The 26,588-nt window shown below is 55.1% G+C and overlaps 2 protein-coding genes across 10 annotated transcripts; both read left to right on the top strand.

Moving 5' to 3' along the window:
- Window positions 1-564: 564 nt before the first annotated feature.
- On the top strand, window positions 565-21,527 carry ZDHHC1 (zinc finger DHHC-type containing 1). 8 transcript variants are annotated; one of them, XM_055305587.1, is made up of 14 exons: window positions 565-732; window positions 4,194-4,359; window positions 7,098-7,143; window positions 7,219-7,332; window positions 8,736-9,081; window positions 14,351-14,462; window positions 16,230-16,331; window positions 16,701-16,825; window positions 16,916-17,074; window positions 17,351-17,463; window positions 20,313-20,395; window positions 20,635-20,728; window positions 20,867-20,945; window positions 21,048-21,527. In XM_055305587.1, exons 5-14 carry the CDS (start codon window positions 8,736-8,738, stop codon window positions 21,329-21,331), a joined length of 1,497 nt encoding a protein of 498 aa, XP_055161562.1. In that variant the 5' UTR covers window positions 565-732; window positions 4,194-4,359; window positions 7,098-7,143; window positions 7,219-7,332; the 3' UTR covers window positions 21,332-21,527. The 8 variants fall into 8 exon arrangements, with proteins under 8 accessions (XP_055161562.1, XP_055161560.1, XP_055161561.1 ...); XM_055305585.1 differs by lacking the exon at window positions 4,194-4,359; XM_055305586.1 differs by lacking the exon at window positions 7,219-7,332.
- Window positions 21,528-21,643: 116 nt separating this feature from the next.
- On the top strand, window positions 21,644-25,967 carry TPPP3 (tubulin polymerization promoting protein family member 3). Of its 2 annotated transcripts, none has more exons than XM_055305593.1 (4): window positions 21,644-22,496; window positions 24,838-25,031; window positions 25,147-25,300; window positions 25,419-25,967. In XM_055305593.1, exons 2-4 carry the CDS (start codon window positions 24,844-24,846, stop codon window positions 25,605-25,607), a joined length of 531 nt encoding a protein of 176 aa, XP_055161568.1. In that variant the 5' UTR covers window positions 21,644-22,496; window positions 24,838-24,843; the 3' UTR covers window positions 25,608-25,967. The 2 variants fall into 2 exon arrangements, with proteins under 2 accessions (XP_055161568.1, XP_055161569.1); XM_055305594.1 differs by lacking the exon at window positions 21,644-22,496 and adding an exon at window positions 22,517-22,887.
- The last annotated feature ends 621 nt before the right edge of the window (window positions 25,968-26,588 follow it).

Raw genomic sequence — 26,588 nt, 5'->3', positions numbered from 1 at the left:
GGTCTCCAGGATCACGCCCTGGGCCAAAGGCAGGCGCCAAACCGCTGCGCCACCCAGGGATCCCTCCCAGTAGGATTTATACTTGATTTAAAGGAAATGTAAAAAGAAGACATTCTGTGCTATATCTTTTGCTCTTCTACTTCACACTTTATATTGTGGGGAACCTGCATACGCATTTGGGTATTTGTCTGTGTCTTTCTCTTAGCCTGGCAACTCCCTGAGGGGCAGGCGTCTCGAGAGCATCCCCCACGGAACGGCCCGTGCAGGCTGCCTGGGGGGGCTCCCCGACGGTGGTGGTCTCGGGGGAGAAACTGAAGGGGGGCGCGTTTGGGACAAGTTCGCAATTCGAAAGGGCGGGGGAAAGCGGGTTTCCCAGGACAAAAGTTGGAAGCGAACGGGAGACCTGCGGGCCGGGGCCTCGGGGGGCGCCGGCGAGCCCCGCCCCCGCCTCGGCGCTGGCGCGAAGGGACGCGGCGCGGTTTGGCCGCTGTGGGGCGCCGTAGCCCGCGCCGTTGCCGGGGCAACGGGCCCAGCGCCCGGAGAGTTCGGCGCGCCTCGGCCTGGCGGGCGGTACCGGCGGCCCGCTCCCGCGCGACCCCGGGGACTCGGCGGCCCGGCCTGCGCCGCGCGGCCCGGCATGGGGCCCCGCTCCGCGCTGCGCCGCCGCCTGGCCCCGGGCGCCGTCTCCGCTGCGAGGGTCTGAGCGCTGCCGCCGTGGAGGGGCACGGCCAGGTGAGTGACCTTGGCAGGGCCGGTGACGCGCAGGTGAGGAGCCCCGCCGCGGTGCTCCCCTGGAAGCCTGGCCCGAGCCACGGGCTCGTGGCCGCGCCGCCCTGCCGTGCTCTGCGCTCACCTCGGCCCGGGGCCCGCGGCCTGGCCTCCAGGGACCGGGCCGAGCGCGGGGCTTCTCGCCTTCGTCAGGTTCACGGAGCTGCGCCGAGCGCCCACTGTGTGTCGGGCGCGCGGCCGCGGAGGCCTCCGAGAAACGGCGCGAGCTCCAGAGCTCACGGGTTATTAAGAGGGGGAGGGGGGGCGGGCGCCAGCGAGAAGACCAAAGTGATTTTAGGTGCAGATAAGCGCTCGGGTGATGTAATGGAGGGGGCGGGGGGGGCGGTCAGGCAGGGTCTGCTGTAGAACGTGACTTTGAAGCTACGACCTGAAGGTTGGAAAGGAGCCAGCGCTGTAAGTAGGGGAAGGGTGTCTCTGGAAGAGGGAAAAGTAAATGCGGCAAAGTCTGGAGGCAGCGAAGTACTGTTAAGGAACAGAAAGGGGGAGGGGAGCATCCAAGGGCATAATGGAGGTTTCAACTTTATCCCAGCAGGAGGAGGAAACCGTTGAAAAGTTTTGATGAGGTTGAGGTCTTGAAAAGCTCACCTTCCTCCGGCCTCTGTGGACGGCGTCTTTATGATAAGAGGCCAGCAAGTCAGGCGGGGGCCGGTCCTCGTTCTGCCCGCCTAGCTGTGTCTCCTAGAAGAAATTAGCCTCTCTGAACCTCAGTGTCTTCATCCGTGAAAGGGGGATGTTGTTGTCCTGCATGTCGTTCGTGGGAGAGAAAGTGAGAGACCGGTGCATGGAGGCCACTGACAGGAGGTCTACCAGAGCACTTTGAAGTGCTAGGACCTACCTCAGAGGGTAGTTGAGGGTTTATGTGTTAGAGCAGTCAAAGCAGTGCCTGGCACAGAAGAAGTCCCCTCTGAATGCTAGTGATGGCCATTAGCCCGGAATCGCCCCGGGAGGAGCAATGATGCAGGCTTGGAATAGGGGGATGGTGGCAGAGATGGTAAGAAGTGGCTTAATTTCTCTTATTGAAGGAGAATTAGAGATAGATGAGGGGTGGTCTCTGCTTTTGTGGAACTGGTGGTTCATTGTGGGAGATGGGTTCATAAACAGATAATCACCATGAGCTGCAGTGAAAGCAGCATTGGTGTTTAGCCAGTTTTTGGTTTCCTTTTGTTTTTCTTTGTTTTGTCACAACGTTGTTCTTAACGACTGTTTCTTGGTGGGTGTTCCTCAGGGCTTGCTCCTGCAATCATGTGAATTGATTTCCTGGTTAAAATCAACAACCCTTGGCTCCACTCATTGGCCCTGTTGTCCATCCACTTTGCTTCCTCCTTCTTGTCCCCTTTCCCTGGCTATATTTGAATCCTGAACAGTTTGCACTGGCTGCTTCAGGAGAAGAATAGCACAGGAAATGTTTTGGGACCCTGTCAACTCAGGAGTGATTGAGGTTCCAGGCTTTTCTTGCTCTAGCATCAGACTTCTGCATGTTGTTCATGTGAGGAACCCAACCGCATCTGAGACCAATGGTTGGAGAGGACTGTGAGAACAGCTTGAAGTTTCAGTTTATTTTCTGGGCATTGTTTTGATGTGCATCTCTTAGTAAGACAAGAGCCACTTCCCAGAATTCTAAGGCCAGAATTCTCTGGCACCCTTGGGGAATGTTAATAAAGTATTTGTCCCAAAACTTTTTATAAATGACTTTTTGCATCGTAAAGCAGTGTGCACCATGCAGCATTTTTATCCAGCTCCCCTTTAGGTTTAAATTGGGCATCTGTTAAATCTTAGTGAAAATTATTTTAAAAGCAGATCCAGGGATCCCTGGGTGGCGCAGCAGTTTGGTGCCTGCCTTTGGCCCAAGGCGCGATCCTGGAGACCAGGGATCGAATCCCACATCGGGCTCCCGGTGCATGGAGCCTGCTTCTCCCTCTGCCTGTGTCTCTGCCCCTCTCTCTCTCTCTCTCTGTATGACTATCGTAAATAAAAAAAAAAAAAAAAAAAAAAAAAAAAAGCAGATCCAGGGAAAAAAACCTGAAAAGTTGTTTAGAAATATCCACAGGAAAAAAAATCCACAGAAAATCATTTATGTGGCAACCGTAAACCCTCTAGTCTTTCTTAGCAAAAAGAAAAGTTCTTTGAGCAAACCATCCTATGGTGTGTACCTTCCCTCTGAGTTCTGACATCACAGGAAGCTGAGCTGGACTTTGGCTGAGGACTGGAGCAAGTTCCTGCCCACCAACTCCTCTGTTTTGCCACCTGGGTCCAGTTCCAGCTTTGACAAGACCCCTAACAGCTCCTAGGGACCTCTGTGGTTCTTCCTTACAGCTCTGCAGATGAATGATTCAGAATTGCTTTTGAGAGTGAGAAAGCATTGAACTAAACTAATAAACTAAGCGCTCTTTTTGCATGGTTGTTAGGTGGGATTTCCTTGTTTGTCGGGCGTGGTTACGGGCTCTGGAGCCCATAAGCACGTTTGGTCCACTTGGCAACCCAGTGGGGCCAGGAGGGTGTGAAGTGACAATTATTTATTTGACATTTTTTTCCCCAAAGCATTACATGCATATAGTAAAAAAAAAAAAAAAAAAAAAATTCAAGCGGTACACAGTCAAAGCGAATCTCTCTTACTCCAGCCACTAATTCTCCTTCCCAGAGGACACCCTTGTGTTTGCCTTCTTGCATTTCTTTCCAGAGATAATCTGTGCAAATAGAAACTGAAATGTCTCTCCATCCCCCTTTGTTCCCCCCCCCCCCAGCACCCTCTACAACCATCCCACATCTTGCTTTTCCACTTCACTGTATATCAAAGGTCATTTCATCCCTCATTGTTTTGATGTATAGCATTTCATTGTGTGGATGTGCCATAGTTGGTTTACATTTTTTGGTCCTTTATTATTACAAACAAGACTGCAGTGAATCTTGGTATACTTTGTGACCATATGTATAAGATATATACCTAGAAATGGAATGACTGGGCCCAAGGGTATATGCGTTCTGAAGTTTGGTGGACATTGCCAAACTGCCTTCCAGCTAACTTTTTTTTTTTTTTTTAAGTGAGCTCTATGCCCAACATGGGGCTTGAACTCAAACCCTAGATCGAGAGTTACATACTCTATTGACTGAGCTGGCCAGTTAACTTTTTTGAAAGCTGAGTAAAGGAGGCACTCAAAGAGGTGGCTCTGAAATTTGCCTCCGGGTTTCCCAATCTGTGAGTGGCAAGGCAGGAACCAGAACCAGGCTCTGTCTCCAGGCCTAGCTCCAACCCGCCTCTCTCTGGAGGAGGTCCCCAGGCCCTCAATACCCCTCAACAGGGGGTCTCTTCTCTTCTGACCCTATCACTCAACCGCCTCCCCCCATCCCAGTTCAGTGGCCTCCGCCTGCAAACCCTCTTTAGTAATTTTTTTTTTTTTTTTTTTTAGATTTTATTTATTCATGGAGCGGGCTGCAGGTGGAGAGGCAGAGACATAGACAGAGGGAGAAGCAGGCTTCCTGCCAGGAACCTGATGTGGGACTCGATCCTGGATCCCAGGATTATGCCCTGAGCCGAAGGCAGATGTTCAACCACTGAGCAACCCAGGCGTCCCAGTAATTAAGTTGATTATTTTCTGAAATCCTCACTTTGCAGGAATGCAGGGATGGCCACAGCCTCTCCAGGGCTCCTACTTTTCACCTCAGTTTGACAATGCCATTCATGAATCTCAGAACAACATTCCTAAATATATATATATATATATATTTATATCTCAGAAATATATATATATCTCAGAACAACATTCCTAAAAATATATATATATATATATATTTTGGTGAGAGCAGAGGTGAGCAAGAGGGAAGTAGATCAGTCATATAACTACTCTACAGTTCATAATGAGAATATGAAATGTTAAGAGTTTCCTCATTTAAATTGGGCATATAAATTAAGGTGGCCCAACTTCCGGAAATGCTATTTTAGGCTTTAGCAAGTGAGTGTTAACAGGAAGAGACGATGACAATCGTCTGGCAGTGACCATCACCTTACTGGGACAAGGAAGGGGCCTGTACCGCCCCTCCCGCCCACCTGAGGAGCTACGTGGGTCCTTGGCTTACAAAGGTGGTGGTGACCTTCAGCTGTAACACTCCATGGGGCCTCCTCGACCTTGTCTTTTCTCCATCTCCACCGGTTTAACTCTGTGGTTTGTTCTGTGACAGCAGAAGGTACACGAAGAATCTTTTACCATGGCTCATACACCTCTCAGCTCAGCAGAGATGCAGCTTGAGGCATGGGAGTGGTCTGGGGGCCTTGTGGGCTTGACCTCCCTCTTCTGACCAGTTCCTCCCAAAGCACAAGGCCGCTGGGTGGCTGCCCTCTCCCCCGCCCACCCTGTTGTGGTGTCACCTTTCCCCTCTTGCTCCTGCCCCCTTCCCCACTAGAAAGCTTTCTAAAACACCCACGACCTTTATGTCTTTCCCCTGCTTTAAACTTCCTGTGACTCCTGGTGGCTCTTCAGAAGTACACAGGCTTCCTTGCCTGGCCTCTAGGCCCCATGGGATCTGACCCTGCAGTTGTCAGGGCTCAACTCCCTCTCTGGAACCCCCCCTGCCCCCCCCCCCCCCCATGCACCCTGTGTTCTGTCACACTGAATGGCTGCCCTTGCAGGACCCATTCACTCACTGCTCTTGTGTCTGTCTCGACCCCCAGAAAGCAGGAGCCTGATCTTGTCTGTGTTTACATATTTAGCACCCTCGGGCCTGGGCCCCCAAAGCACTGGCTGGGCCAATGTGTGAGTGCACAGGCTGGCCAAGTTGTCCGGGAGCAGAGCCATGCATCTTTCTCCTAGAGAAGTGCTGAGAGGGGAAGGACAGCCAGAGAAGCTCCTGGATCTGGTGACAGTGCTTAGTCCCATCCCGGCTTGAGGCCCCATCTTGGATTCTCTCCTACCTCTGGTCCTTTTAATCAAAGTTTTTTTGGGCCAAAAGAATTTGTAGCCAACAACCCCACAAGGGAAAATGTCATCAGTTAAGAGCTGGCTGGCCCAGGTTTTTGGGGCAGGTGGCATGCCAGGTTGAGTGTCTGGAGTGCTGCCACTGCCGCAAGCGATTTAGGCCCAATAACACCATCCCATTGCCCATAGTCTCATATGAGCGGCACCTCCCTGGGCCAAGGGTCCCCTGGTTTGGAGTCAGATCTGCCCCCAAGGCCTTGGATGGTGATTCCTCCTGCTTTAGGTAATCAGGGAGGCAGCAGCTCTGGGGTGCCTATGGCCACTGCCAACCCACCCTGGGCAGCAGGGACATGTCAGCCATGTGTGTTTCTTTAGAAACTTCCTCAAGGTATAGGGCTGCACAGGTGTGAAGATGGCAAAAGGAAAGCTAGAACTTAGGGATCCCAATTCATGAGTTCTCTTTAAAGTAGTTACCCTGGTGATGGTGTCACTGGAGAATTGATGCACCAGCCAGGAAGATTTGGCCCGGAGCAGAATCATGCAGCTCAGCTGTTCACAGGCCTTCACCTGACAACCTTTGACTGTTTCCAAAAATCAAAGACAGATTTACTAGTGCTGGGGACATTGAAAATGAAGTGGGATTTTTTTTTTTTAAATTCACCTTTGTCCCTTTGACCAAAGGTGAGAGGTTAGAATAACCATCCAGTGGTCCATCGCTTGTGGCAACATGATCCTTGGGACCACTGGTTTAAAAAAGCAGCTTCAACCAACCCCATCACTTTGAAAATTGACCTCATAGAGTATCAGATGCACCAGCGTCCTTTTGGAGTGATGAGGACAAGCCAGAGGGCTATTTTAAGGGTAATTGCAGTATCTATCATTAGGGAGCATTTCTGTGTCAGGGCCTTACTTACAGGGTCACTGATCTATGCACAGCCCTGGGTAGCCACCCCAGCCCCACTTTTCAGATGAAGAAACTTAAGCTACTCAGCTAGTAAGTGCAGAGTCAGGACTTGAACCTAAATCTGTTTCTTCCAAAGCTGGGGCTCTTTCTTTCGCTGTTTCTTATTGAAGACAAAGCAAATGACCAAGGGATTCCAGTTGAGCCCTTGAGAGAAAACTAAGGTCACTCCATTTAGGTTTGAGATGAGGGTACTTGGAGGTAAATATGCTAGACTTGACTTCTAGGAGGCTCTGAGCCTCAGGTGGGATGAAGCGCAGTGGCTAAGTGCGAATGTCCGGCAGTCAGGGTAATAGCCAGTGGCCGGGGTGCTGGGACAGGAGGTGTGTCTGCGTGGTGGCTGTGCAGATTGAAGGCACAATGGGCGGAGTGGGCCAGTTGGCTTTGGGTGGACCAGGATTCCACACCATTTACTGTGCCCACATTTCCGTTTATTTCAGATGTTTTCAAGTCTGCAAACATTACTGAGCACCTACTAGGTACAAGGTATGTTGAGGGTGCTTGGGGGAGGAGATGTGGGGTACAGGGGTGAATGAATCACAGTATAGTTGCTCCCCTTAGGAGAAACTTGCATAACGGGGGAGGCATGAGGATGACACAGTGTTCCAAGTAGCACAGTGACCTGCCCAGTAAAGACTAAGCATCAGGGCCCCCTGACTCTGCTTGGGGCATCAGGTAAAGCTTCTTGGATACTTAGTGTGGGCTCTGAAGGTCAAGTTACATGTTGGGGGGATCCCTGGGTGGCTCAGTGGTTTCGCGCCTGCCTTTGGCCCAGGGCACGATCCTGGAGTCCCGGGATCGAATCCCACGTCGGGCTCCCGGCGTGGAGCCTGCTTCTCCCTCTGCCTGTGTCTCTGCCTCTCTCTCTCTCTCTCTCTCTCTATGTCTATCATAAATAAATAAAAATAAATCTTTAAAAAAAAAAAGTTACATGTTGGGCCGAGAAGTGAGGAAGATGTTCTTGGCAGATGTGCTGAGGGGGGTCTGCTGTACTTTCTGGCATAGTAGGACACCCTGGCCCATGGGCTCCTGAAAGGAGAGTCCAGGTGCCAGGGTTTTGTCCCCTGCTCCTGGCCTTCCCACCAAGAGTTCTGAGTTGGCCTGTCTCCCCAGTTGTGGCACTGCCTGCCCAGGCTCTAGTCCCACCTGAGGCCCAGAAGATACTGGGCGTGGCGCTCTTCCTCCTGTAATGACAGCACACCCTGCCTTGCTTGTAATTTTGGCCACCAGACCAGATCTTAGAGTGAAGGATTGTGGGGTGGGGACTGGAGGAGTACTGCCACCTGGTGGTCTGGCTCTGGAGGAGGCCTGGCCTTCCCTGAGCTCTCAAGTGAGTCAGAGGGCATCAGCCTACCTTCCTGTTCTCAGAGCCCCAGGCCCAAATTTACCTAGAGAAACATGGTCGTTTCTGCTGCTGGAGGAAAGCGAGGAGGGATCCTCCCTTCTCTGTTGCATGCTGGTTCCTCCCCAGCCAAGAAGTGTCAGGCAGCCCTTCTGAGGCATGGGGGAGATGGTTTAGGGTTCCCCACTGGCCCCTGTCCTAAAGAGATTGTCCTGGCCCAGGGGCAGAGGCCAGACCCCCTCTGAGTGCCCCTCCTCCCCGTTTCCCCTAGCAAAGAGTATGGGGCCCTCTCTGACACTTGCATTTGGGCCTCAGGAAAGAGGTGACTAACAGAATCAGCATGTGTTCTCCTTGCTCTGGGCCCAGCCTGATATTGTTACCAGATGAGAACTTGTCTTATTGGGTTTAACTTTGATGGCTGTGGGGACAGAACACTTTGAGTAACATGCAGCCACACAGTGTCCTGAATAAACCCTGGACCCCCCTACCTTGTCCTGGCAAGCAAGGACTAGGGCTAGAGCTTGCCCTGGGGCTTAGGGAGAAGCGCTCCACTAGCACCCTCCCCTATGGACTATCTTCATCATGCTAGGGAGCTGGTTCCCCTGCAGAGTAGCCAGGAGATGGCTTCACATCCCAGCCTGTGCCCCCCTGCTGAAACCTGGCTGTAGGCATGAGGTTTTGGGCTCCAGCCTGGGCTTCCTCAGGCTAATGCTCTGTACTTTTTCTTCCTCTGGAGATGAACATCTGCAACAAGCCCTCCAACAAGACAGCACCTGAGAAGAGTGTGTGGACGGCGCCTGTGCAGGCCAGCAGACCTTCCCCGGAGCTGCAGGGCCAGCGGTCCCGCCGGAATGGGTGGAGCTGGCCCCCTCACCCACTCCAGATTGTGGCTTGGCTGCTGTACCTCTTCTTTGCCGTGATTGGCTTTGGGGTCCTTGTTCCCCTCCTGCCTCATCACTGGGTGCCTGCTGGCTATGCTGTATCCTTGGGAAAGTGTGGGACTAGTACATGGAAGGATTGGGGCAGTGGACGGGGACGTGGCAGGAGCCTGAAGCCGTGCTCCGGAGCCTCAGAGAGTGCGGGTAGGCCCTTTCTCTGCCCGGGAGGACCAGCTGCCTGCCTGCCTGGCTTCCAACCCCTATCTGACCCCCCTGCCTGATGGGCCTAACGTACCTTGAAGCATTTAAAGCCCACCCAGCCAGGAACCTCATCAACTGAGGTACTGTAAGAGTGATCCCAGAAGGGAGCCTTAAAACTAATTATGTCCAGAGCTCAACAAGGGATAAATCAGAGTAATTATTGCATTTACAAAAGAAATTTTCACTTTTCTAAAAGAGTCACGGTAGGATTCTTTTACATAGTAAGTTTCCCGGTATATTTAAAGTGTGGTTTTATATACAGTCAGATAATTATGTTGTAACCAGGACTGTTTAGGAACTCATTGGTTTTGTAAATCAGACCCTTAGGTTAAGGTTGAGTTGACAAGAGGAGGGACAAAGATGCCCTGGAGGCTCCTGGGAACAGTGACAAACACAAACTTGCTTTAGCCTAGTGGTGTGACTGCCTCAGCCTTGGCCTCGACCTCCAGGGGCAGACAAGGCTGAGAGATTGGGGTGCAGCAGGTGGCCATGTGCCCCTGTCCACAGGGTGCCCAGGAGAGTGTGCCCTCCGGTAGGTGGGCTTCATGAAAATGATTTCTTGGGCTTCTTGGGGGGAGGAGTGAGCTAAAGGAGGTTTCAGGGATGAACTTGAAAGCTTTGGGCATAGCATCAGCAGCAGAGCTTGGTCACAGCTCAGCCCTCTCGGGGCCGTACGGGACTGAGCAGCTTCCGCTAGCTCTCTGGTTCTCGGCCTCCTCTGTCTGACAGGAAGAGCCCTGCCTGCTTCCCAGAGGACAAGTAGCATGCAAGGGTGTGTGTGTGAGCCCCAGAACGTGGGAGCTAGAAGTGTGAGCATGCTGTCTCAGAAACCGCAGAGCCCTCGGCTGATGAATGACAAGGACAGGTGCGTGGAGAAGGTTGTTCTCAGATACCAGCGATGGCACTGGGGGGCTTCCTGGTTCACTAGGGCCCAGGGCTAGTCATCAGCTCTGTCAATGGAAAACTGGACTGTCTCTGAGGTGACTAACAGGCCTTAGTCAGTGCTCTTAAATAGAATGCTTCATGAAACATTCCTCCCATGATCTGGAATGGGCACACCCTTCACTCAGGATTACCTGCGTTTCTGCCACCAGCGTACCTAGGAAGCCAGATTAATAACCACATGGCTGGAATGAGTGCGCTTAGTACAAATAATAGGTAAACCAGAGTAACTAGCATTTATTGAGCACATATATGTACTGGGTACTGTACCATCCCCTGTACGTGGACTATGGCATTCGAGCCTCATAATAATCTGTAAGGAAGGTGCTCACCCCACTTTACTAATGAGGAAATTGGGGCTTAGATTAAGTGAGTTCCTGGGGTCACAAAGCTGATACCCACTGAGGCCAGAAGGGCTGCTCAGGCAAGATGACTCTGAGATAGTGGGACAGTTTAGGGCTTTTGTCTTCTCCACGTTCATTGCTTTGGGCAGTGTGGAGGCTCACAGAGCCACACAGATTGGCACTCCCATTTCTAGGCCTGGATGCTTCTCCTTTCTTCCGTCAAAGCCACTTTCCTTCTGCAGGCTTCCTCAGGGCTCTTGAGGCACGAGGTAGGCTAATGGTGTATACCACATACCCACCTTGGGCCTGGAACCAGCCTGGGCCAAAGTGTTGCTAAGGGGAGTAAGACTGGGCCCTGGTCCTGGGTGCTTAGCCTCCAGCTGGAGGAAAGCCTTGTAGATTGGAGGTCGTCACATGGTAGGTGTGAGGGTGGGAGCCTTATAACAGAGTATGGGTGTAGGAGCAAGGCCGTCTGGACCAACATCACCACAGGCCCAGATGCACACCTGCTGTGTGCCCATCCTCTGTGGCTGCCTCTCTGGTGCCCTTGGCTCTGCCCCTTCATCACCTGTATCCCATCAGTCGGCAGGTACTGTCCATGTTACCTCCTAAATAGCCGTCAGACTTGCCCCCATTTCTCCCTGCTGTCATCTGCCCCTTTGACCGAGATGACTTTCGTTTCCAGACAGGTCTTCCCACACACACTCTCACTTGGGCCAGTCCATCTGTGTCCATCTGTCTATCTGTGTCCCTGCAGCCCGAAGGCCCTTGCACAGTCTGAATCTGATCAAGTTGCTCCCCAGCTTAATGTCCCATAATGGCTTTTTCCCGCCTCAAGGAACGACATTCAGGATCCTCAGGGCTCTCCATGTTCTGGGTTCTGCCCATCTTCCCTGCCTCTTATGTTCTTCCTTCTGATGTTTTGTTGTGACACCAGGAGTCCAGAACTGGTGGCCCACAGGCTTGTTGGGCCTACAGATTTTCTTTTCTTTTTTCTTTAAGGTAGGCTCTGTTGCCTGTGTGTGGCTTGAATTCATGACCCCAAGATCAAGAGTTGCATGCCTCACCAGCTGAGCCAGCCAGGCACCCCTCAGATTTTCTTTTTCTTTCCTTTTCTTTAGGTGAGATTTTCTTTTTCAATTGGAGAACGATTAACACACAAAATGGACAAACATAAGTGTTCCTTTGGAAAGTGTGTTTTATTTTTTACTTTAAAAAAATATTTATTCATGAGAATACAGAGAGAGAGAGGCAGAGACAGGCAGAAGGAGAAACAGGCTCTACACAGGGAGCCCGACACGGGACTCGATCCTGGGACCCCAGGATCATGCCCTGGGCTGAAGGCAGTGCTAAACCACTGAGCCACCAGGCTGCCCTACTATTATTTTATTTTATTTTATTTATTTTTTTATTTTATTTTATTATTTTTTCATTCATTCATGATAGAGAGAGAGGCAGAGACACAGGAGGAGGGAGAAGCAGGCTCTACACAGGGAGCCCGATGTGGGACTCGATCCCGGATCCCTGATCACACCCTGGGCCGAAGGCAGGCACTCAACCGCTGAGCCACCCAGGTGTCCCTGTTTTTTACTTTTTAAAAGTCTTTATTTATTTATTTGAGAGAGAGAGTTGTGGGAGGGGGAGAGGGACTGTCAGACTCCCTGCTGATCGCAGAGTTTGATCCCAGGACCCTGAGATCATGACCTAAGCTGAAGGCAGATGCTTAACCAACTGAGCCACCCAGGTGCCCCTGGCATGTGTTTTATTTATTTATTTATTTTTATTTTTTTCTGGCATGTGTTTTAAATTTTTTTGAATTTCTTGTCAACATTTAAAAAATGAGATCCCACATAAAAATCCAGATTTCTGGCTCCTTTTGAAAAGCCAGAATTTGGTGACATGTGCCCCCGTTCCTTCATGGCGGCAATAAGCTGAGCTGGAACCACACATCAGCCACCCCTCTGGCTGTGATGCTATTTGCTCCCAGTACCCAGCCAAGCACCTCTTGTCTGTGGTACCTACCAGGTGCCTATTATCTGTTCCTCTCCAAGTCTTAGCTGAGATGATACTTCTCACGGCAGCTTTCTGGATACCATCAGACTAGATGAGGTTACCCAGTTACTAACTCACTTAGTTCCAGGGCGCCTGGGTGGCTCAGTTGGTTAAGCATCTGCCTTCGGCTCAGATCATGATCCTGGGGTCCTGGGATGGAGCCACACATAGGGCTTCCCACTCAGCAGGAGTCTGCTTCTCCCTCTCCCTCTGCCCCTCCCCTAGCCTATTCTCCCTCTCAAATAAATAAATGAAATCTCAAAAGCAAACTCAGTTAATCCCATGAACTTCCTTCACTGTAATCAACCCATTATTTGATTAATATGCATATCTCCCACTGGACTGGAGATTCCTTAGGGCTGGTAACCAAGTCTGTCTTTCTCCTGCCATCCCTTCAGGGCCTTATGTAGAAAAGATCTCAGTGAACAGTTGAATGAATGAACCAGGGGGTGGGGGGGCAGGAAGAAGCGTTGGAGCAGGCAGGAAGCTAAGTGTTTGCCCATATTCAGTGTGCGTCTGGAGAGAGGCTGGAATGGTGAGGAATAGTGGTTGGAGATACCAGGCAGGTTTGACAGGATTGGAACAAAAGGGGCCTTGGCACTGAACTGAATAGTAAACTTTAGTTTGAGAGCCACTGAGAGCCACTTTAGAAAATTGAAGCAGGCAACTCTTTAGGTTTAAGCTATTCAAAGCTCACTTTGGGACCAAGTGAATGGTAGGCTCAAGAGCACACGGACACAAGGAACAGTGAGGAGACTACGGAATAACCCAGGAAAGAAGTGAAGGCCTGACCTGTAGCCAGGGCCGTAAGGACAGAGGTTGCGATGGACTGTAGGCCTCGAGTTCCTCTGTGGTACGCACATTAGGGCACAGCCTTACTCATGCAGACATGTGAAAATGTGGCTGCTGGGAGGAGGAAAAAGAAGGAAAAAGGAGGTTGGGTAGCTGATGGATGGAGCATGACTGATGGAGGGATGATGTCTGCCTGGTTAGCAGAAGGAAGGAAGGAAGGAAAGGAAGGAAGGAAGCATGGATGGCGGGCAGGTGGATGGCTGCCTGTGTAGAATCTATTGGTGAATTTTTACAAATTTAGACTTGGCAGCAAGTTGTCCACATACTCGTCCCCAGCACTTGGTCTACTCATTGAGCAGATAGGCCCTAGAAAATCTATTTCAGCTCCAAGAGTTAGCCATGCTGCCCCTGGCCAGGCCCTGAATATTCCAGTCACCTGAGAACCCTTAGCCCTAGGGCTCCAAGTAGCTGGACTCCAGTCAAGGAGGTAGTGAGTGTATGAGCCCCTGTCCACAGTGGTTCTCCATTCTCCATCTGGCCCAGCTGCTGAGAAAGCATGGCTGCTTCCCTCTCAGAGCTGACTTCCTGTGAAGGCAAGAGAAACAAACTTGGAACTTCTACTTTGGGTCCCTCAGCCTTAGAGGATAATCTCCTTCAGTCTCACTTCACCATTTAGAATCTGAAACTACATCAGATTCTGAGGTCAACAGCGAGCACCTGTGCCGGCTGGTCTGGAGCAGCGAGGCCCAGAACCCTGCGGTTGGGCCCCGAGCGGTGGTAGGCAGTGGCCTGTGAGCCCGCTCCCAGATGGCTCCTCCCTCCATCTGGGGCATGGGTATGCTGAGGAGGTCTGACCAGGAAGCTCTCGTGGGGCTGGAGACAGGAGGTGGCACAGGCAGAGAGTCTCTGCATGGGGGAGTCCCATGGAGGGAGCCAGCTGTTGTCTGGCTCCAGAGGGGTGGGGAGGGGGGCTTCTAGCCAGCAGAGTGCAGAGTGAGTCTTTAACCTGCTGGGCCAGTGCATGGGCGCCATCTTTGCCGGCCACCTCGTGGTTCACCTGACTGCTGTCTCCATCGATCCAGCAGATGCCAACGTGCGGGACAAGAGCTATGCAGGGCCCCTGCCCATCTTCAACCGCAGCCAACATGCACATGTCATTGAAGACCTGCACTGCAACTTGTGCGACGTAGATGTGTGAGTGTGGGCTGAGGGTGTGTGGGGGTGGGGAGTACCCCAGGAAACTGCCAGTGGGCACTCAAGGCAGAGAGGGGCAGGCCCTGGGCTTTAGAGTTGTCCTGATGCCTCAGAACCCTCATGCTTTACACAGTCAAGAATCTTGATGGGAGTAACAGAGAATTGGGTGAAGGAGAAGGAGGAGGAGATTGGAGACAGAAGATGAGGACTGGCATTTCTAACCATTAAAGTAGGAAACAGGATCCCTGGGTGGTTCAGCGGTTTAGCACCTGCCTTCTGCCCAGGGTGTGATCCTGGGGTCCCGGGATCGAGTCCCACGTCGGGCTCCCTGCATGGAGCCTGCTTCTCCCTCTGCCTGTGTCTCTGCCTCTCTCCCTGTGTCTCTCATGAATAAATAAGTAAAGCCTTTAAAAAAAAAAATAAAGTAGGAAACATTTGGCACCACCACGGGCTTTTGTAATGACTGCCAGTAACCCCGTCACCCCCACGCCCCACCCCCGTCTCTCACAGGCATTCCCAGGTAGGGGCAGGGAGGGGAATTAATGCTTGAGTATTTATTATGTGCTAAGTGAACAAGCCTTATGAACAAGCCTGCAGGGTGGGCAGCATCTTTGTCACCTCCCAGAAGAGGAAGAGCCTGACGCTGCAGAAAGCTCAGAGGCCTGCCCGAGCTCACATGGCTGTCGGGGAGCAGGGCCGGATTCACAGCCCAGCCTGTCTGGCCCCCGAGCCCATACTGTTATCCTCAGTTCCCATGAGGAATCTGAGGCCCGCAGAGGCCAAGTGACTTCCTCCAGATTACCCTGCTAGTGGGAAGGGCAGTCAGACTGTGCAGAGCCCATACCTCCTGGGTTGTTCTGGATTGTCTCCCAGGGACCCTTCCTTCCCTCCTGGAACTTCCAGCCGCAGGCAGGGCATCAGGGATGGGGGTATGGTCCAAGGCTAGTTCCACATTTCTAATCTTGAGATCTAGCAGCCTGTTGAAGTGGGGGTGTCCACAGGATGGAGAAAGAGCCAATGGCGTTAAGGCACCAAGGAGTTTGGTGTCAGATGATCCTTTGCTTCACTGGGCACCCGTCAGCGCGTTGCTCTTTAGTGGATGTGTGGCAGTGGCTGCCGCTCCGTTCTGTCCTGGGGAGGGCGTGCAGCTCACTCTTCCACACCTCTTTGGGCTTGCATTCCTAACGGGGCCTCCATCATCTGGCTCCATGCAGTGAACTGCTTACCCAGATGTCACCTTGCTCCTCTTCCTTTGGCTCCCTTTGGGCTAGCCCAGACAGACTGAGGTTTTCTGGAAGAATGCCAGTAAAATTCCTACAGACTGGCAAGGAAACAGGGACTCAAAAAAATGGAGAGGTCAGAAAAAGCAATGCAGGCCCTGGACCCAGCAGCCTCGTTCTCTTCTGCTCCCTGGTACCACACCTGCGTCGTCTCCTGGCTCGCGCAGGGTCCTTGCCTGGAAAGGAAGCCCTGTTTGCATTTCCTACCGCCGGGAGGCGGGAGTGCGATCCCAAGGTGGGGAAGTGTAAGCCGCCCCGCCCCTCCCGCCTCTGGGTCGCGGCCCTTCAGACGCGAGGCCTCCTGTGGGTGCTCTGCTTCGCGGTGCCGCCAGAGGGCGTTCGCGCTCCCGTCGCCACACGGCCCGCGGGCCTGAAGGGCCGGCCGGTACCGGCTGGAGGCGGGTCGGGGCCCTGGCCCCTCTGCGGCCCGCGGCGAAGTGCGGCGAGAGCAGCCAACCGCGTGCGGCCCTTCCACCCCTTCCCGCAGGAGCGCGCGCTCCAAGCACTGCAGCGCCTGCAACAAGTGCGTGTGCGGGTTTGACCACCACTGCAAGTGGCTCAACAACTGCGTGGGCGAGAGGAACTACCGGTGAGAGCGGGACACGGGCCGCACCTTTGCCTGCGTTTGCATGGGTCTGAGTGTGAGCCAGGGACCCTGAGCCCGCATAGGGGGCAGGGCTGGGGTTCGGGCGCTTGGGGGACCTGTTGCCGTGCATTCGTGTGTGCTGGTCTGAGCGTGATGCTCCTGATGGCTGCTGCCCGGGTAGGTTTGGGGCCTCCCTCCTGCTGGGGCAGCCACTCAAATTAATCTTTGCCTTACGCCATTGGGTGAGGCTCAAGCCAAGCATGAGGAGCTGGGGCTGTGGGGTCAGAGACCTGGGTCCCCATCCCTCCCTTGGGCCCCTCTGAGTTCTGGGCCCTTACCCAGCTGGAGCACCTGGGTGCCGGCTGGGCCCAGGCTCTTTCTACACAGTGTGGCATCTGCCTTGCTGGGTGTCCTGCTTCTCGTGCTGGTGGCCACTTATGTCTTTGTGGAGTTCTTTGTCAACCCCATGCGGCTGCGCACCAATCATCACTTTGAAGGTTAGTTCCAGCTCCAGGCCCACGCCTGCCCGCCGACCCTGGGCCTGTTCTGATCACAGTCCCAGATGAGGAGTCTGCTTTGCCTTGCAGTCCTGAAGAATCACACAGATGTGTGGTTCGTGTTCCTGCCCGCTGCCCCCGTGGAGACCCAGGCTCCTGCCATCCTGGCCCTGGCTGCCCTGCTTATCCTTCTGGGCCTGCTTTCCACAGCCCTGCTGGGCCACTTGTTCTGCTTCCACATTTATCTCAGTAAGTCTCCCCCCCCCCCCCCCCGCCACACTCACATACACCTACACCTGCCTTGCAGGGGACAGGGTCCCTAGGCCTCAGGGAGGTGCCAGTTGTGCTGTAGAACTCTGAAGCCGTGCTCCTTCTCAGTACCGTCTTTGATGGTGGCCTGGTCTCGCTTCACAGATTAGTGTATTTGGGGACAGTGGTTTCAGCCTGGGGCTGGGCACCCTCCCTTACTTTCTGAACTCTAGGATCCCCTTTCCACTGCATTGAGCCCTCTCCTCACCCCCTCAGTGTGGCACAAGCTCACCACCTATGAGTACATCGTGCAGCATCGCCTGCCACAGGAGGCAAAGGGGGCCCACAGGGAGCTCGAGTCATGTCCTCCCAAGATGCGGCCCATTCAGGTATAGAAGTGGCCCAGAGGGCTAAGGGGGTGGGAGATGGGGCCTGGATGTGGGAGTGGTGGTGGGCTGTGTAGCAGGCATCAGTGATGAGACAGGGCAAAGGGAAGCAGGCTGGGAACTGCAGCTGGAGTAGAGGATGCCCAAGGCTATAGGAACAAGGCCAAGTCTATACTAAGCACAAATTGGCTTGCTCAAGTGTGGGCACAGCCAGAGGGAGCCCTGTGTTTCCCTGACCCCATGTACATGCCTTTCCAGGCTCCAAGCATGTGCTGGAGGGCATGGAATGTGGGAGCCTGAGAGTGGGCAGGTTGGGGCTGCAGAAGAGAAGGATGGATCAGCAAATGGGTCATGAGGATGTAGCCATCTGTTGTCTCCATTCGTGACCCTGAACCCTTATACCTATTATCATATCCTGTATATCATAATCCTTAGAAGAGCCTATGAGGCAGGTAATGTAACTGTGCCCATGTTGCAGATGAGCCTATTGAGGTCAAGAAGGGTTAAACAAACTGGATCTCGGAAGAGTTAAGGTCTTTACACTCTGAAGCAGGAACCCTCCAGGCCTGACCAGCCTATCCCCATTCCCACGCCCCGTGGCTGCCTGAGGTCAGCAGCTGGGGGTGGGGGTGGTCCAGTTCTTGGAGCCCCCAGGGACTGGGAAGGCAGGGGGCCCAGGCAGGCCTTGCTGGGAAGGCTGAGATCTGGATCCCACGTCCTCATGGCAACTGGACACAAACACAGGCTGGTGGGCGGGTTGAGAGAAGGCTTGGGACCCCGCTTCTCCTGTTCTCCCCGCTAGGGGTGGGCCTGGCTGCCAGGTCTGGGAGGCCTGGGGGAGTGGTGACTTGTGATGGCAGCCCACCCCCACCATGCTACCATGTACACAAATTGGAGCCTGGCCCTGAACCCATGTAAGTGGTGTGGCAGCCATCCTGGGAGTGGGCATCTCCATCCTTGCTTCACGGAGGCGTGGGCAGGAAACTTTCCCGGGCTTCATGGTCCGTGAGGCAGGGCTGGCCCTTCGATGCTTAGGCTAGAGGGCTCTAGGCCCCTGTCCTGTAGGCACTGCCTGCCTGCGCTTCCGAGTCAGCTGTGGCAGCTCCGAGTCAGCTGTGGCAGCGGAAGCAGCTAGGCCATTTCATGTCACCTATATGTGACCTGAGGGAGGCCTCCCCAGGGGGAGGAGGGATGTGCTTGCCTCGGTGCACGAGGAGAGTGCTGCGGCCCAGAGGTGCCCTTTACTGTTCAGGAATGTGCACATTTTGAAGGTCTCTCTGAGTGGATCCTAGGGACAGCTGTGATGAGAGGAAGGGGGTTTGAGCGGGGAACCCCCTGGGATACCTTCAAACTTCTCCAGCTGGCGGGGGCCTGGCCGCTGTCTCATCGTGGTCCCTCGGGCTTCCTCTACTGCTGCTCCTCTCCCCCTCCACCCACCCTCCTTCGGGTACCAGGGTAGGCTTCGCCTCCTCCTGCTGGGCCCTGGAGGGGTGCTGAGTCCACACTGGGGAAGAGGAAAGATGTAGGGGGCAGATTACCTTGAGGTCCCAGCTCTCATGACTGGCCTCTGACCACTTCTTTTCCAAATTTCCTCTGCTGAGGCCGACACCCTCACACCACTTCCCAAAGGGCTAGCCTGGGCTTTGGTTGGGCATGAGGCTTACCCTGAGCTTCAATTTCTGCATCTGTGCAGCCAGCCTGGGGCTGGCTGGGCTCTGTCCCCCAGATTTGCCAGGGCCCTGAAGGCAGCCTCCCCACCCCCACCCTGAGCAGGAATGCGGGAGGGGCCCCATTCTGGAGCCGTTGCCCCCAAACATAGGCTTGTTTTAGAGACGGCTTGCTGTTACAGTGTCATCCCTGCATTAGTCAGGACGCCTGGGTCTCCATGGAAACGACTGCTGAGCAGGCGACAGCTGTCCTGTGCCCTCCCCCACCCAGTGGGGGCGGGGTATCATTGTCCTGGCTCTGCCCTGTACCCTCCATACCCGGGTTGGCTTTTTACTAGCTTTTGTCTCATCTGCAGTCCTCATGGGCGTCCTGTGTGCTGGATGGCAGCCCAGGCCACTTCTGTGACCTCCTAGACTCAGGTTCCTTCACTTTCAGGGGTTGGGTGTGCCACTCCCAGTGTCGCTGTGGGGATCAGTGACTAGAGGAGAGACAGAACTTGCCCATAAACCTGACCCCAGATGGGGCTGTGCGTCGTCGTCGTCGCTCGTCGTCCCCCCCCCCCCCCCCCCCCCCCCCCGGCTTCTTACTACCTCCTCTTTTGAGGTGGGGAGACCTCCCATCATCCCACCAGCCCTCATCACTCCCTTCCCTGGTAGCCGAGATTGTGGCTGGTACCCTAAGGGCTCAGCTCCCGTCCAGTCATGCACGCAGCCTCAGGTGCACACCCCAGCATATGAAAGGCTTGGCCGGTCTCCCAGCCAGAGAAAAAAATCAGTTCAGAGCCTGGGGCCTTGGGAGCGGAGAGGAGCAGGAAAGGATTGCTCTGAGAGCCTCTTCCCCACCCCCCACCTTGGCCAGAGCAGGCTGGGGGCCTTGGACCTATGAGGCTGGGGGCTTCCTGGAGGAAGAGTTTGACTAGATGAAGTAAGGAAGATGGTGGGGATGGGGTAAGGTCCAGAAATGGGTATTTTAAGCCTTGGCCTACAGAGGGGTCTTCCCAGCACAGCTGGGAAGCTTAGAGGACAACCATAGACCTTTGTAGCCCGACTTCCCACAGACGCCAGTGAGAAGTAGGTGTTGTGCAAAGGATGGGGTGTTGTATACAGGATGGGGTGGGCTCAGGCCCTAGAAGGCCTTGGATCCACACCTGGCCCCCCAGCCTCCCTGACCCCCACCTTCCCCAGGAGATGGAGTTCTACATGCGGACCTTCAGCCATGTGCGCCCAGAACCCCCTGGCCAGGCCAGGCCTGCCACAGTGAATGCCAAGTGAGTGCAACCTGGGCATGTGCCACCTGAACATCTCTCATTGGCATGGCAGGGACATCCCAGGTGGGAGAAGGGGGTAGGCTAAAGTACAGGTCTGGGTCCAGCTTGGTCTGCCCTTGAACAAATCAGTGCCCCTTTCTACGTGCTAGGAAGGGAGGCGGCGTATTCAGGACCTCTAGTGGGGTGGGATTTGAGGAAACAATGGGCATCCAGTGATTACCCTTTCACTCCCCCCTCAGCCTTTCCCAGTTCTTTGCTACCCGAGGCCAAGGGGAACCCCCACCTCCCTCCTCCCCAGAGAGGGGTGCTCTGCCCCCCCGGATCCGACCCCAGGTAAGGGGGACTGTGCTGGGCTCCTTGCCCAGGAAGAAGGGGATGGGAAAGAAGTCCCTACCCTGCCTCAGTCCTCTGCTTCTTTGGGCGATGTGGAGTCTAGGGAAGGGGTACTCAGGCTCCCCCCTCTCTCTGCAGAAAAAGAGGAAGCGGCGAGTGTATAAGGTGCCAACCTCTGGGACCTTGGAACCAGAATCGCCGTTGCCCAGGCTGCCGGGTGAGCGTCCCTTTCAAACCGGATCCTAAGCTCTGAGGGAAAGACAGGTAGGGCCCTGAGAGTGTCACAGCCCCCAGTTTCACATTTTCCTCCTCCCCGCAGGGCCCGGGGCTCCGGGCCCCCGCTCCAGCTCGCTGTCGGATTCCGCGGGCTCCAGCCCAGTGCACGCCGCTGGGCCTGCAGGCGCCTACCACTCGGCGTCAGCCGAGTCCATGGACGAGATTCCAGTGGCGCAGACGCGCCTGGGCAGCGCCGCTCTGGCCGCCCCGGTGGGTAGGGGCCGGGAGCCGGGGCTGGCCCTGCAGCTGCGTGCGCCTGCCGTGTTCGTGAGCCCGAGCAGCGGGGAGCCCCGGGTGCGGGGAGGCCTGGAGGCGGGCCTGGCTTAGCGGGGTGGAGAGGCAGGAGGGCCAGGGAGGAGCGGCCAGCCCCGTTCTCTATGCAACACCCCCACCGTCGCTGCACCGAGTGCACTTTAGGGGCCCCTACGGTCCGGCGGGATGGGTCCCCTTCCTCCGCAGCTCAGCAATACCCGCCCCACCGGCCATGATGCTCCAATAAAGTCTTTTTTTATGCTTTTGTGGATTAAGTGCATACTTTCTTAATGGACCGTTGTCAGTTGGGGGGCGGTGCTCGTACTTTGAGTCGCCACCCAGATTACCATATGGATAGGTCCACGTGGGCTGAAGGCTTGGTTGTGAAAAGGCTTTGGAGTGCTGCCTGGAGGTGGTGGTTTTTCTTGAAGATAGGCTTTATACCTGAGAGAAAGCAGGCTTTGGGATCTGGAGGCAGCAGCGGGAGCACAGACCGCGAGGCCAACACGGAGCGGAACGGGACGCGGATGCCAGGGGTCCTGGAGCTTTTTTTCCTGCAGCTGGGATGGCAGTTGGTGCCCCAGGATTTGGGGGCTGGGCTCGTGATTCGCTCATTGTTCCCTCTTGTTGCCAGCGCTCCGAGTTGTGGCCGGGGATGCCACAGGTTAATTGGAGAGCTGTGGTCTGGGGAAGGGACCTTCTCATTCCGCTCCCGCCCTGCCGCCCCTCCCCGCAGCCCGCTCCAGGTCCCAAACAGCCTTAGGTTGCTGCTCTGGGAAGCTTCACCTCCCCTGTGGAGGTGGGGGCCTGTTTTGAACTTTGGGCGAAGCCCCGGTTGAGGCTGTCTTCCCATTAGGGGGTCATCTGAGGACATCCAGAGCTGCAGAGGGCCGGTCTCCCCCAGCGTGGAGGCCGCAGAGCTGCCCTGAGAGCTGCGGGAAAAGGCTATAGCAGGAGCTCCGCCCCCACGGAGTGCGGAGGGGGCGGGGCCTAGTGGGTGGGGCCGGCGTGACCTTGGTCATTCTCCCACCGAGACAGCCCCGGGGGTGGGACTCCCCGTCTCTATGGAGACCGAGAAACAGGGGATAATACGGTGGAACCGCCCGGGCTGCAGTCCCGCCCCGGAGCCGGCAGGGAGCAGAGCTGTGGAGCCGCCCGGTCTCCCGCGTTCCTAGGTCCGTTCTTGCGTCCTTCTGTCCATCGAACACGCACTGCAGGAACAGCCACCAAGTAGAAGCAGGTAAGAGACCCGGGCGCCGATCACCCTAATCTGTATCCTGCACAATAAGCAAGGGGGTGGGGTGGGAGCGCCCTGGAAGGGGTTCCAACCCCAAATGGTACCGAGCCAGCTGAGCGGCCCTGCCCTGGGCCCCAGGCGTTCCTCCCCCACCTCCTTGCCCTGATTGATGACTCCAGCTGTCCCAGTGGGAGCCAGCGGGTGGCCCCAGTCCTTGGGCGTGGCTGCTCCCCATCCTTGGCCTGCAGACTCCTGGGACTACAGCCTGCGACCCGCCTCCACCTGATCAGTACCAAGAATCCTTCCCGCAGACAGGAGTGAGCACCGGATCCCGGATCCCACCAGTCACCTGGGACAAGCATCCGTAACCCGCAAGCTCCCCCAGACTTTACCCGTGGGCTGAGTCTCCATATCCCTGGTGGGAGGTCGCAGGGTAGAGAGAGAGAAGGGGAATGCCGTGCCGACTGGGATTATGGGGCCACCGAGCTGCTACATGTAGGGTCTGTAGGGGAACCCAGGCCCAGAAATTGCAACTTAGGGACGGATGGCCACTGGGAAAGGGTTTTTAGTGTTAAGGCCGGTGGTAAATATAAGGGGTGTAGTTCGGTAGGGGCTGTGGTCACTGGAGGCCTTAGGATAAAAGGCAGAGGTAGAGGTTTGCTGAGGACATGATGGAGGGTGTGGTCAGGCTGCTACTGTGGAGATGCAGGGTGTGCTCAGGGAGTCTCAACGTGCGGGTTCTGGAAGTGCAGGTCCCTGGACGTGAACACCTGAGGGGCTTCAGGGCAGGGTTGAGCATAAGGCCACAAGGCTGTGGGAATGTGAACAAGGGTGGGTGTGAGGATGTGATCAGAGGCTACAGGTGTAGGGAGGGGAGGGGAGTTGTGAAGCTCTGGTTATAACAGGGGCTCAGGGCAATGGGCATGGGGAAGGGGGGCTCCTAATCCCAGGGCTGGGGTGTGTGGATAGAGGCAGCTGCGGTGGAAAGCTGAAGGTGTGGTCAAGGAGGCCTCAGTGCAGGGCTATAGCTTTGGTCAGAGGACTGCAGAGGGACTGGGGAGGGGGTGTGTAGGAGACACACTTCAGTGCAGGGCTGAGGGTATTATTGGTGGGTTTCTGTACAGGGCTGTTAGTATATGTGTATGTGGGGGTGCTGAGGTAATGGTCCAGGCCCTCAGTCCCAGGGCTGGTTAAGGGGGTGGTCAGGGGAATAAGGTGGAGAATGTGGAGAGCCAGTGCTGAGCGCATTCAGCTGTGGGAGTGTGGACTGGTGTGAGTCCTCAGGGTGTAGCCAGAGGCTTCCATGGGAGACTGAAGGTGTAGATGCTGGGGAAGTGTGTGCCTCAAAGTAGGGTGTAGGTGTGAGGCTTACAGGACCAATGCTGTAGTTCCAGTTGCCAGCATGCCTCCAGGGGCTCATAACTCCACAACCCCTACCCATGCTAGTCCCCAAATCACACCGGCTCCCCTGAAACTCTACAGACTGGGAGGTTACAGCTCCAGTGGATGGCAAGGGGCCAGGAGGCCACGGCTGTGCCCCAGGCACTGGGAGTGCTGGTGTGCCGCACCCGTGAGCCCAGTTCCTAGCCCAGCCCAGCAGCACTGGGAGCTTCTCCCTGAGCCACCCTGACACCCTCCTGCCCTTAGCAACATTCTCCAAGCGGCACTACCCTCCCTTAGCAACTGTCTCCAGGCTTCACAAACTGTGGCCAGGCCAGCCCCAAACTCCTGCTTCCCTCATGTTTTTGTTTAACAGCAAATAGTAACAAGGTCCTGGCTGGGCCAGCTGTACCCCTGCTTAAGGCATGCACCCCTGCTCATGCTTTGGCTTTCTCAGCCTGGGCTGGGTCTTGCTAGGTCCTCACCACCCCAGTAGAGACCCTGTCCTCACCAAATACCTGCCCAACCAACAGCCTGGCCTGGCCTGACCTAGCCTGGCATAGAACTCCCAGGGAGGGGGGCCAGCTCTGCCACCCTCACTTCCACCCAAGCAGGCCTTGTGCCAGGGCCAGACAAAGCCATGGTCCCAGCTGCTGCCCTCAGAGTCTTTCTGGACAGTGCCACTCTGTTCCTAGCTTGGTGTGGGCATTATGATTTCATCTTCTGAACTCCACTGTAAGCCAGGGCTGGCATTAAGTGATAACACCTTTCCTCTCAGGGCTCTGGGATCCAGGGACACAATGAGTGCTGGCCCTCTCCCCAGGCAGCTCCATCTGCAACAGGGTTTATGGCCTAAGTGCCCGTAACTCAGACTTTGGTAGGGTTTGAGGTAGAGGAAGTGATGTTCTGTGCCTTGGGGAGGGAAGACTGGCTGGGAAGTGACTGAGGTGGGTCCCTCCTACAGGGTGGTATGGCAACGAGCACAGATGTGGCTGGGCTGGAGGAAAGCTTCCGCAAATTTGCCATCCATGGTGACCCCAAGGCCAGTGGGCAAGAGATGAATGGCAAGAACTGGGCCAAGCTATGCAAAGACTGCAAGGTGGCTGACGGAAAGGCCGTGACAGGGACGGATGTCGACATTGTCTTCTCCAAAGTCAAGTGAGCCCCAAGCAGTCCTTGCTTCTGATGTTCCCAGAAGGTGGGGAACTGGGGGGCTGGAACCAGGGAAGACATGGAGAAGGGGGAAAACTCATGGTGTTCACATACCTGGCAGGGGAAAATCGGCTCGAGTGATCAACTATGAGGAGTTCAAGAAGGCCCTAGAAGAGCTGGCAATGAAGCGATTCAAAGGGAAGAGTAAGGAGGAAGCCTTCGATGCTGTCTGCCAGCTGGTGGCAGGCAAGGAACCAGCGAATGTGGGCGTCACTGTAAGTACCCTGGCTGGTCTTGGGTGGCCACTGAGGGGGATACAGAGAATCACTGCTGGAGGTGGAGGGCTGGGCTCCCTAACCAGGTGTCTCTGGGGGAACAACTTTATCCTAACAGAAAGCAAAGACAGGAGGTGCTGTGGAACGGCTGACCGACACCAGCAAGTACACTGGCTCCCACAAGGAGCGCTTTGATGAGAGTGGCAAGGGCAAGGGCATCGCTGGACGTCAGGACATCCTGGATGACAGCGGCTATGTGAGTGCCTACAAGAATGCAGGCACCTATGATGCCAAGGTGAAGAAGTGAGGCCAGGAAGGCCCCCCAGTGTGGCTACACCCAGCAGAGGCTCAGGCCTGGGCCTAAAGGGCATGTGGAGCAAGAGAACCCTGTCCCCTCCCTGCTGGACCTGCCACCCAGAGCTTCCTGCCCAGCCCCACAGGGCTAGCCCACCAGGCCTCTGACCCAGACTGCTCTGCGTCCCCTTTCCCTTCCTCTTTTCCTCCCTGACTTCTGGATGTCTGAGGAGAGTCTGTGCCTATAGCCTCACTGCCCCAACCTAGCCCTGGGCATGGCTAACCCCTGCGTGCTTGCCTCATATTTAAGCTGCTGCTCTGGCCAAGTGCCTAATTCTTACCCTGACCTCAATAAAGACACCTTTTGTATCAATATCGCCTGGTCATAATGGGGGTAATGACATTCATACCCTGCTGACCTCTGTGTTACCGCTTACTTGCATGTCACACTCTGCTGATCTTTCCACTGGTAACCCTGCCCAGAAAGAGACACACACCAGGCAGGCCCCTTCCATTAGCACAGAGCCAGAGCAATGCCTGAGGATGCTCCTTAGGGAAATCTAATATTTCACCCTGGTCATATCCTGCTATTAGAGCTCAGTGTTGGCCTCTCCAGGAAAGGAATGAGACAGCAGACTAGGCCTGGGCCAAGTGTTGGGTAGGGCCCAGTGCCAGGCCTCAGATCAGTGCCTGCTAACAGGTCCCCACCTTGATGGGGCTACCAAGGTTAGTCATTGTGGGGTCCAGTTCAGAAGATCAGAAAAATGCGAGACCAAGAAGAAACTCAGAGACTAGATAGTCCAACTCTCTGATTTTATAGCTGAGAAAACTGAGGCCCAGAGTGAGGGGGCTTCTGCAGAACAGAGCCAAGAACCATGCCTCTTCCCCCAAGGCCAAAAATGGGGCTGGATGGCCACTGATAGAGCATAGCACCCAGCCTTTGGTGTGACCAGGGTGTCCAACAGTGAAGGGGCTTCTTCTCACTGATACCCCT

This window comes from Nyctereutes procyonoides, unplaced genomic scaffold (genome assembly GCF_905146905.1).
Source record: "Nyctereutes procyonoides isolate TBG_1078 unplaced genomic scaffold, NYPRO_anot_genome, whole genome shotgun sequence".
Classification (NCBI taxonomy): Eukaryota; Metazoa; Chordata; class Mammalia; order Carnivora; family Canidae; genus Nyctereutes; species Nyctereutes procyonoides.
Note: the sequence above shows the minus strand (reverse complement) of the source record. Positions and strands in the feature narration are given on the sequence as shown.

Coding starts and splice junctions, on each gene's coding strand:
- ZDHHC1 (XM_055305584.1), top strand. CDS start 8,736: ATGAACATCTGCAACAAGCCCTCCAACAAGACAGCACCTGAGAAGAGT. Junction 9,082..14,350: donor CGGAGCCTCAGAGAGTGCGG/GTAGGCCCTTTC, acceptor CCATCGATCCAG/CAGATGCCAACGTGCGGGAC. Junction 20,729..20,866: donor CCCCCCGGATCCGACCCCAG/GTAAGGGGGACT, acceptor CTCTCTCTGCAG/AAAAAGAGGAAGCGGCGAGT.
- TPPP3 (XM_055305593.1), top strand. CDS start 24,844: ATGGCAACGAGCACAGATGTGGCTGGGCTGGAGGAAAGCTTCCGCAAA. Junction 25,032..25,146: donor ATTGTCTTCTCCAAAGTCAA/GTGAGCCCCAAG, acceptor CATACCTGGCAG/GGGAAAATCGGCTCGAGTGA. Junction 25,301..25,418: donor CAGCGAATGTGGGCGTCACT/GTAAGTACCCTG, acceptor TTATCCTAACAG/AAAGCAAAGACAGGAGGTGC.